Source organism: Cricetulus griseus, chromosome 6 (assembly GCF_003668045.3).
Source record: "Cricetulus griseus strain 17A/GY chromosome 6, alternate assembly CriGri-PICRH-1.0, whole genome shotgun sequence".
Lineage (NCBI taxonomy): Eukaryota > Metazoa > Chordata > Mammalia > Rodentia > Cricetidae > Cricetulus > Cricetulus griseus.
Window position 1 is genome coordinate 101,317,912 of NC_048599.1, and position 11,238 is coordinate 101,329,149.

Below are 11,238 nucleotides of genomic sequence, written 5' to 3' on the forward strand. Positions count from 1 at the left end.
GCTAGTGTTGTGAGCATGTGATTTAGATCAATCATTTGAATTATCCATTCCCAGTTTTAAGTGAATCTTCCTATATAAACACAACTAATAGTAAGAGAGACGCTTGCTTGTTTCTTAAACCTATCTGCAAAGTGCCACAAATGTAATTATTTAAGTGTTTAGGAAACTGTTTTTACTATCCTGTACAGCATTTACCCAAACTAAGTTTTCTAACAAATTTTCTTATGTGAGACAGACATCCTTAAAAGCCTTCACTGCATTTTGCATATTGATATGGTTATTTTAGAACAAATAGATTGTTATTTACAAAACTTATTTTTAACCATCTAATTTTAATAACTTGAAAAACAGATTAATAGTGACTTACTAAACAACATAAACTCCAAATATATACTAGGATTTAGTATATATTATTGTCATCATGGCAAATGAATTTTACTCAAAAACTTCCACACTTTTTTAGAATAAAATTAATTTTGTTTTAAATAGTATGAAACAGGTTATACATACTTATTTATACATAGATCAAACTTGTTAGAATATTAATTACTGTTATATTTTTAGATACTCATGTTAACTAAGTGATTTAAATTATCTTTTTGTTCCTAATAAAAACATTTTTTTTTTACTTTTCTCTCTCCCCTTTCCTCCCTCTAAAGCCATAATATACCCCTCACTTTCATTCAAATTCATGGCCTCTTTTTTTTCAACTAATTGTTATTGCATATATGTATGTTTCTAAATATAACCTGTTGAGTCTATGTAATGCTACCTATATGTATGTTTTTAAGGGTGAGTCATTGATACTGGACAGACAACTGGTATGTTCTTTCCTTAGGAACACCATCTCTCCCATTCCCAGTTTTCTTTAGTTGCCGGTAGTTCTTTGTGTACAGTTAAGGGGAGGTAGGGGCGGGGTCTTTTCTCCATTCATGTTTGGCATGTTCACTGATGTCATTCTTGTTCCGCTAACATTTAGACAGTCATCTTGGTGAGACTTTATGGGTGAGGGAGGTTTGGGAGGGTATAAGCAGTCTGATCAGGGATATGGGAAAAGGGAGGGGCTCCTTTGGGAGAGGCAGGGAGAGAAATACAGAAGAGGTGGAGGGGGAATAGAGGAGGATAGCAGTATTCAAGTGGTCTGATGTGGGAAGTGGGAAAGGGCAGCTCTTTAGGAATTGGGAGGACAGTCAATACAAAAGGAGAGAGGTAGGTAAAATAACGATAAGGATGTCTGGAAAAGCTACAAGCAATTAAACTATTAACTATTTTTTTAAAAAATAATCCCCCAAAACTATATACTCTGTGTATGAATATAGTTTTTTTTTGTTTTTATATGCATACATAGTTTTAATGAACCTTTCTCATCTGAGTGAACAAAACTTCCTCCAAGAACTAAAAACCATTGCCAATACCAGACATGATATACCCTCTTTTTAGTTATTGTCCAGGGCTTTCCAAGAGACTCACAAAACATACAGTCTATTGCTGTTGCACTTGGTCACTCCCTCTCACCCCCAAGAGGTGGAAGGTAAGTCCCTATTGCTAAGACACTGAACTTCAGAGCTAGGGCCCAGAGACCCCTGAGCTGGAACTGACCTAAATGCTGCTTCCCTGAAGACTAGCTTTCATGGTACCAGAAGGTGCCATACATGCTTCCAAAGCAGGGAAGCAATCAACAGTCTTAATCCAGCTATGACACCTAGAAACCACATCAGTGATCAGCATAACACAGTTAACCTAATGGTGCAATAGGGGCATACCATGATGGTAACCAGTAGCTCTTTGATTGGATTTAAGACCCACTTAACAAGAGGGAGACCGTGTCTGATACTGAAAAACCCAGTTACCTACTCAGTGCTAGTGAAGTCATATTTATTGGAGAGGAATCTATAGCCACCCATTCCTCTAAATTTTTAGTTGCACTTTTGTTTTGGTTTGGTTTTTGGGTTTTTTGTTGTTGTTGTTGTTGTTTTCAAGACAGGGTTTCTCTGTGGCTTTGAAGGCTGTCCTGGAACGACCAGGCTGGTCTCAAATTCACAGAGATCCACCTGCCTCTGCCTCCCGAGTGCTGTAACTAAAGGTGTGCGCCACCAATGCCTGGTGCATTGTTGTTTTGTCATTGTGTGTGTGAGTGTGTGTGTGTGTGTTTTGTCAGAGAGAGAGAGAGAGAGAGAGAGAGAGAGAGAGAGAGAGAGAGAGAGAGAGAGGTTTGATCCCCTGGAACTGCAATTGAACTCTAATCATCTGAAAGAGTAGCCAGTGCTCTTAACTACTGAAATATCTCTCCAGCCCCCACTACTATTCTTAAATAAAGTATTCTAAATTTACGTTAACCTTTTACTGATTAGGGTTATACTAGCATAAAGTTTTGTTCTGTGCTTTAGTACGCTGTTGCCAGTGTTATAGGGGTGTAGAAGACTATTTGCACAGTCATTTTTCAGATTGCTTAACTTTTGTTCTCATGATTTTGTTTTTGTCATCAGTCACTTAGGAAGGCCTAATACGACTAATCTGCTAAAGTAGTTCACATTCAGCTTTCTGGTTTAAGAGGTAGAGTAGAGGCTGGGTTTGGTGGTAAACACTTAATAGTAATCCCAGCACTCAGGCCTAGGGCAGGAGGATTGCTCTGGTTTAGAGGCCAGCCTGGGATGCAATGATACCCTGCCTCAAAAAGAGAGGTGTTGGTGGATTATGTGCCTGCAATTTTATGTATGCCAGTGTGCTGAATATTCTCACTTATTAATACTTTGGGGTTCATGGGTAAAACCTAGATGATTAGAGTTCATGTAAATCCGGATAAGAAGAAACATTTATAGTGAATTTTTAATGCTAATTTATTAAATCCATAGTATTTCTAAGTCATGAGTGTTGGTAAATGATCACTAATTTCTTAAATTAGATGAATTTATTTTAGATGTGTGTATCACAGGCAACAAATACATTTAACAGTACATCCACTTTCATTGGTTCTGGTACCCTGCATAGTGCTCAGCAAGTTTTCTTGAATAAATGTAATTTCTTTGTTTCTAAACTATATAAACTTGCTTAATTACATTTCCAGGATGAACTTTTTCAATGGAATCATTGAAAATTCATCCAAATTATTGACCTTTCAAGTTTTCAAATAATCAGAAGTGCATATAACATGTAAAGACCCTCAGTGCATAAGGGTTCCATGGCAATGGTGAGCTAGGATGCACAGTTATGGTATTGATATGGTTTCAGCTCTCTACACTAAAAACTTAGTATAAATGCTAAGACACAAAACTGATGGATATTGATTAAATTTATTTAAATAGTACATGTCCCTTAGTGTTCTGCCAAAAAGATAGACTTTTCATGCCTTAAGCTTTGCTTTCTTTAAATAGTAAAATAAGTTTTATCTAATGCTGGTAAGGCATATGAGCTGTTTCTTCTCCAGAGCGAAGTCACCCTGCTGAGAAATGAAGTGGCACAGCTGAAACAGCTTCTTCTGGCTCATAAAGATTGCCCTGTAACCGCCATGCAGAAGAAGTCTGGCTATCACAGTGAGTAATGTTCCATTACCTACAGCTGTAGGCTGTATCAGTGACAGACTGCCAGAGTGAGCAGTACTACCAGTACAAAAGTGCAGACTGCAGTGGTAGAACTTAAGATTAAATATCAGGGTTTCTGCAAGATTATTATAGTCTGGGGTAAGAAGAAGAAAAGTTTTCCTGTTTTTAGCTTTTTTCTAGGCATTAGTATGGATCATAAGTTGTTAACTAAACATTTTTAAGTACACTGTTTAATATCAGTGATCATTTATTGTCATATGTTGACACATCCTGAATTGACAGAGCCAGTTTTTCCTTTGCTGCCCCCATTTAGTAATGATGAGAATTTTTTAATCCACTATCTTCATTCAACCATATACTCTCCATTTATAGTATCCTATCCTATTGTTCTTTTATAGATAATGTCAGCATTGGACAATGTCTGTGTGCTTGTAAGTTTTATGTGGTACTGTCACATTAGTCATAAAAATACTAAAACAGAACAGTATTGAAATTATTTGCTTATGAATTTTCTTCTAAATGTGCCTCCCCCTCCATGAGATTCTTCTGTTTCCAGCTTTGTGGAGGTTAATTGTGCTTTTTCCTTTCTCTAATGTCCTTCTTCACAAGATGCAGTGTTGGAACCAGCTGTTACTCCTGAGTAAATAGCCAATTTTGTCCGTCACATACAAATTCATAACAAATAACAGAGCTGGGGATGCATTAGGCAACATTTATAATACATAACCCACGGCCTTTTGTTTTTATGATTTAGTAGTATTTCAGGATATTTGTAAATGTGAAGATTGTTTCAACCATATGTATCCACTTCATTTTAATTTGCCGATGTCAGTAACTCAAAAGAAGGAAACGTTTTGTATTGGATGCAAACGGTTCCTCAGGTACTTACAATAAAACTTAATGGCTACCATCTTTTCTTGTAGTCAATTGTAAGCAGTTTCATCAAAATGAGCAATATTTTTTAATTTAAAAGATTCAGTAGACATAGCTACTCTCAATTGCCTTATATATTTAGAATACTGATTTTTGTCTGTTTGGAACATATAAATCTCCGTTATTTGATATCTAGTCATTTGAGAGGACGGTGAAACACATTGTGGAGTAAATTGGAACCATATAGCACTATGTTTGGGATTTGTATTAATAGTGATTGCTGTAGGGATGAGGCCCATTACGGTTCCCATCTGACTTAACAGCATAATTTCCCATAGATGCTACTAAGTTCAACATTATGCACACATGATTTTCTCCAGTAAGAAAACTGCCTTGGATTTTGATGTAAAAGGAAATATATGAATGATTTTGTAAAATTAGAAGGAAATTAACTCTTATATTGTATTTAATTGAAAATACAGCTTTAAAATCTTTTATTACTGATTGGATAATCTCAACTATTTTAATTATTAGGCAAGCAATATATGCTCAATAAATACAAACCAATGTGCGTTTTTTGTTTATTTGGTTTGGGGTTTTTTTTGTTGGTTTTTTTGTTTGTTTGTTTGTTTGTTTGTTTGTTTTTTGAGATAGAGTTTCTCTATGTAGCCTTGGCTGTCCTGGAACTCGATCTGTAGATCTGGCTGGCCTTGAACTCGGAAATCTGTCTGCCTCTACCTCTTAAATACTAGGATTAAAGGTGTATGTCAATCATTATGCCCAGCTTAAAACTCTACTTTAAATTTTGATATAAATCTGATTTCTGTCAGTAGTCAAGTAACAGTAGAGATTAGGTAAATAGATCTTGAAGAAATAAATTCCACACTTTGAATGTAATACACAAAATCAGTTGCAGTGAGCTGCACTTCCAGCTAAATCTTTTAAAATATTTGTGAAAGAAAGCTAGTTTTAATGAAACTTGAAGTTACTACAAATGTCTTAGATAATAGTGGCAGTACTAGCAGTCAAGGTTTCAGTTGAAACATTGCCTAATTGAGAGATTCAGCAGTGAAAGTTCTGTACCACACCCTAAGAAGCCCGTCAGTTAGGGGAAAACTGAGTATTGTCCACCCTAATTGTTATGAAACGTGATTGAAAAAAATCACAATAACTTTAATATTTATATTCATGATCTTATTGGTATGGATTCATGTTCTCTAGATATGAGTATATGTAATTTAAATCATTTTATTGTCTTTATAATTGTAAATGGAAGTTTCTTGAGCCCTAATTGAATATCAGCAGGTTTTATTAATGAATATATGTATGAACATAGGTAGAGAACTTTATAAACAATTGGATTGCCAGGCTAACTGGGTGGTTGAGCAGCAAAGCATGTGCTATACAAACCTGACAACTGAGTCCTGTCCCTGGAACAAAAAAAAAAAAAAAGCGAGATGCAGTTGTTAAGCATCTATGGAGAAAGAGACAGGAGAACCATCTGGAAGCTCTCAAGCCAGCTAGTCTGTGGTACACATAACAAACAAGAAAAGACACCCTGTCTTCCCAAGTTGGAAGGAGAGAACCAACTCCCCAAAAATGTCCTCTGGCTTCCACACACTCAAACACATCAGAGAGGGAGAGGGGTTGAATTTGTACTGCCTAAAGATGTACTTTAGCCATCTGTGAATCTATAGATAATGCACTCCTTTAACTGTTTCATTTTGAGTCATTCTCTTCTATATATTTTTGTATCTTACAATATTACCATTCAGCCTCCCTGCCTTGAGAGCTGATGTTTTTCTAGTACCAGACATTCAGACAAAGGGTTAGTTTGTTTTGATGAAGAATAATAGTGAAGTAAGTGATTCTTAGTATTCTCTCCATTTGAACTGTTATTGCCAGTGTTTTCTTTAAACATGTGACTATTACATAGGTGAAAGAATAGAATTATAAATATGTTACAGTATTCATTGTTGCCTAAAGTATTTCTGATTCATACGTTTGAGGTCAGTTTTGATTCAGGGAAACGTTTTTCTACTTACAACACATTATGGAAAAGATAGGATTTCATCTCACTAATATATTTTAAAATCTGCTTTTAAAAATACATGGATTTGAGGTTGATATATAAATTCTATAAGAACTATTATATTTCAGAAAATTCTCAAAATGAGCCATTTTATTTATGCTCATTATACTTGCCAAGTATTTCTCCTTCTGCAAGGTACCTACTCTCTACCCTCTACATAACAAATCATGTGGTAATTGTTCCATAAGGTCCATTGTCACTAGACATCTGGCTCATCAGTAAGTACACTGGTCTGCATTCTCACATTTACTAGAAAGCCTGAGTACTTTCTAAACACTTATCTAAAACAAGTCACATGGAAAAGAAAACATCCAAGTTGGGCATGTCGGCACACACCTGTAATCCTAGCACCTAGAAGGCTGAGGCAGGAGGATTGGCCATGATTTTAAGGCTCTCCTGGGCTCCATAGTAAGACCCTGTTTCAAAAACCTAAAAGGAGGGAAAAATGAGAATGTATATAGTATCATGGTTTTCACGTTGTAAAGCGGCAAACAAAACTAAGCTGTATCATTAGGGATTATGTGCTACTGTGACAAATCCAGAAGCCCACGGAGCAGATTGAAAAAGTCCAGCGAGTGACTGCATGTGAAAATGAAAGAGCAGTGTCTTTGACAAGCTGTCAATGAACACAAATGCCAGGACCACACTGCATGGGTTATCATTGTATCTAGAACTTGCAGAGGTAGCACATCTTTATCTATGCTAAGTATTAATTTTCACTGAATAAAATTCTAGTCTACTAAAATAAGATGTAAGAGATTTGTTATTCAGGTCTAAACATTGTAAATTTGTTTCCACAAATACTTAGAATGCCTTTTCCTGAATGTTTCTTCTGCTTCAGTATCCTAGGTTTTGAATGGGTGTGTGTTTGAATCCCAGTTAATTTGTATAGCCCTAACAGCTGGTGACATTTAGTCTTTGAATATTACTTATCCTCCTGTGTGTGCATCATTAGTAATCACCCATGACTACAGTAGATGGAAATTCAAGCAGAAAAAAAATACAGTTCTGGTAAATGCAGAGGGAATAATTGAAAATATAGTTTGTAAAATTCATTTTGTTTATGCATGTGGTTATAAATTGTTTTTTATTTTTTAATAAGGGTGACAGGTAGGCAGATAGACTCGTTAAGTGTGTTGTGCTGATTATATCTGAGCAGCTATATTCCAGAAGCTTACCTCACTTTGTTGTTGTATTAAGACCAGGGCTTGCTCTGTAGTCCTTGCTGTCCCAGAATTCTGTAGCCCAGGTTGTCCTCAAACTTGCAATCCTTCTGTCTTGCCTCTGGAGAATCCTGGGATTATAAATGTATGGAAAGATATGCCTCTTACTTATTGCTGTTTTGTTTGCTATCTGACAGAGTCTTGAGATGTAGCCCAGATTGGCCCTGATCTCAGAGATCTGTCTGCTTCTATCTCCTGAATGCTGGGGTTAAATACATACCACACCTACCTTGCTCTACCTCATTTTCTTTGACCCTGTCTAGCAAGTATGATCCTGTGATACACAGTTATTCCTTCATTTGGCCTATTTCAGACACACTTCCTGTCTGGAGCCACTATTCAGTTTATTTCAATTGTGCAGCTTTTTCTGAGTAATTAGTACTGTAAAACACCTTCCAGTTTTTTTTTTGTTTTGTTTTTTTTTTTTTTTTTTTTTTTTTTTTTTGTGGGGCTTCAACTCAGTAATGCTCTTTTGTCAATACTTCTAAAAAAACAAATGATTTTTCTTTTTACCACTCAGCTGCTGATAAAGATGACAGTTCAGAGGATCTTTCCGTGCCAAGCAGCCCACATACAGAAGCAATCCAGCACAGCTCTGTCAGCACATCCAATGGAGTCAGCTCGACGTCAAAGGCAGAAGCTGTGGCCACGTCAGTCCTTACCCAGATGGCGGACCAGAGCACAGAGCCTGCACTTTCCCAGATGGTCATGGCTCCTTCTTCCCAGCCACAGCCCTCAGGAAGTTGATTAAAGACCCTCAGTGCAGCAGTTTTAGATACTGATTAGTGACTTCAAAGGGAAATCAAGGAAAGACCAGTTTGCATTTATTCGAAATCTGTGGTTGTAAATTTTTTTCTTTTCTTTTTTTTTTTTTCTTTTTTAACTTGAAGTTATATTTGGCTCTAGAGTTGGTGTAGCAGATGATCAGACTGAACAAGTTCTTAGTCTCTGGAAGACTGATTCTGCTTTTTTTTTTTTATATAAATGTTAGATTTATTAATTTTTCTGTGCTTGATGTGTAAATTGTATCATAATCCATTGTGGTTTACTTCACTTTGGTTTAGCGGTGTTTTAATAAATGGAGGTGTTAACTGAATCACTCTCCCCACCTCCATTTCTTTGCCCACCCCTTCCTTCACCCTGAGCTGTGATGGTAGTCTTGTTATCATTTATACCAAAGTTTTGCAGAGTCCCTATTGACTTTGTGATATGAACAAAGTTGTAAGGCACTAGGGAAGAAAAGACAAAAAGTTCCTTTTAATCTTTTTGCCTTTTATTTTGCACATTATGCAAAAGGAAGACTATTAGAAACACTTTTTTTTAAGTGAATGAAAGTATGGTAAGACTTTAGTGCTTCACGCACGTTCTTATACTAATCAAAGTCATTCACCACCTGCAATGGTTTTAAGACTAAGTAGACAAAAATTTTGGAATCTTGAGCATTTCAAAAATGACTTGATTTTTTAAGTCTTAAATTCAGTATTTTAAACCTGTGTTCTTGAGGCTGAAAACTATGAAATTATATAATGTATGATACAGGGTTATCAGATGTCTAGTAATTTTTAAAATTTGCTCTTGTCATTTTGGGGTTTTTGTTTGGTTTCTGTTGTTGAATGTGTGTGTGTTTTTTCTTTTTTTGTTTTGTTTTGTTTTGCAGATTTCAGGTAACAAAGTGAGAAGTTTATGCATAATGAAGTATGATGTGGTTGCCAGAAAAGCCTAAAATTATGACTTAGAAATTTAAGACTGTTTCCCCCATTGTCGTACTTGTACTTGCGAGCTAACTTGTACCTATTCTTGTGAAAGCACTGTCATCTTTTAGTAGCCAATTTTGATAATGTTTCTCGTGGAAAAAAATCAGTATCTATCTTTAGAACAATGTAATTATAATGTGGGAATGTGAGTGAGAGAATGAGTGTATGTGTGTGTATGTGCGTATGTGTGTGCATCTTCCAATAGTTTATGCCAGCGATCTTTGCTTGAATGTTTAACGATGCCTTCGGTGTGATGCTGGCAATAGATGACTGCAGTTTCAGATGCCATTACTGTGCAGGCTTGGATAACTAACATTCCATGATGTAGCTTGTTCTGATGAGATGATTGTAGTTACACTTTGCTCATTATCCAGTCACCTGTGGAATACTGAGTTTTCTAATGTGCCATTATCTATTTTTATTCTGCAGTTACGTTAAAAATACAGTACAATATTTTAAATAGACTAAATTGTTAAACATAAAAATAAAAAAAGTAGTAGATGTGTGTAAGAAAACTTTGTAAAATAGTTGAGTCCTACCCAGTAGCAACTTCTGGCATTAAAGCAGGATTCCATTCTGTAAATACCTGTAATGTGTTTATAATAAGTTGTGTAGTCTGTTCTGCATCCATACTACACTATCACTATGGTCTCGGTGCCATCTCTTAATGAGACTGACATTTCCAAAGCCTGTGTGGAGTACCCTTGAGAGTTCAGGGGAATCCCCATCCCACCTGCCTATGTTCCAGACTGGGAAACATGCAAATTATATAAATGACATTTCAGGACTTTTAAGTATGAAGATAATAGGAATTTTATTACTTGGCTTATTAAAAATGAGAGCATTTTGGTTGCTGATTCTACTTGTGTCTATTACTTTGAACCTGATCTCATATTTAAAGTAATCAGTTTTAATCATGGTTTTTGTCATAGTTATGCTAAGGAATTGATCTCAAAGGCACAAAACATGAATTCTCCAGGCAAGCTCTTTTCCTTGTAGATGGATAGGGTTGGTCAAAGCCTCCATGTCTCACTCTCTACGCCCTCTCATTTTTCTTTCATCTTCCGATTTGTGAAAGCTTCAATTCTTTGGTAACAGATCCTTGCAACTGTAAAGTAGAAGTACATAGATGTGAGAAATCATGTAATGGTTAATGAACTTACCACGGCTGACAAAGCTCTCATTGTAAATCAGTCTGTACTCAGCAAATAAAAATTATTATTAGTTGTGTAAACACAAAAATGTCCATTGTGACCTCCAGGCTGTCACACTACTTCTGTACCTAGCATTCTGAGTCCTTATATTTGCGATGTTACACAAACTGTACTATTTTCTTTTATGTACAGTTTGCATGACTAAACCATCAGAGAATAAATTCTATCTTTAAATTACGTTTATAATTTGCTTGTTTTTATCTGTCTTTCACAAAGTAATACCTGCTATCCCCCTTTCCCTCCCTTCTCTCCCCCCTCCCCCCCCCCCCCCCCCCCCCCCGCTTCAGGGCACTTAATTTCCTGAGAATCTGAGATTCTTTCCATTTCTGTAATACTGTTCATTCCCTCTGGAAGGCCCCTTAGCCATTGGCAGGCATTACATCTAATCTAATTTCTGTGCTCACTTTAGGTTCCATTCACATGCAGTTGGCGACCTTTTCAATTTATGTGCCCCATCTGGAACACCACCCAACTTCAACCATGAGACCCTCCTGTCATCTCCTAAGAAAACATCTTAAAACCTAGCCAACACTGAAACAGCCT

The 11,238-nt window shown here is 36.3% G+C and overlaps 1 protein-coding gene across 2 annotated transcripts in view; it reads left to right on the forward strand.

The window, feature by feature from the left end:
* Positions 1-10,878, forward strand: part of Atf2 (activating transcription factor 2) — an 86,351-nt gene extending 75,473 nt beyond the window's left edge. Inside the window, exons 11-12 of one of the 2 annotated variants that reach the window (XM_027420160.2) lie at positions 3,425-3,530; positions 8,248-10,878. In XM_027420160.2, the coding sequence (XP_027275961.1) occupies positions 3,425-3,530; positions 8,248-8,474 (333 nt within the window). In that variant the 3' untranslated portion in view covers positions 8,475-10,878. Of the gene's footprint in view, positions 1-3,424; positions 3,539-8,247 lie in introns of those variants that run through there. The other variant, XM_027420159.2, reaches the window with a different exon arrangement.
* Positions 10,879-11,238: the final 360 nt, after the last annotated feature.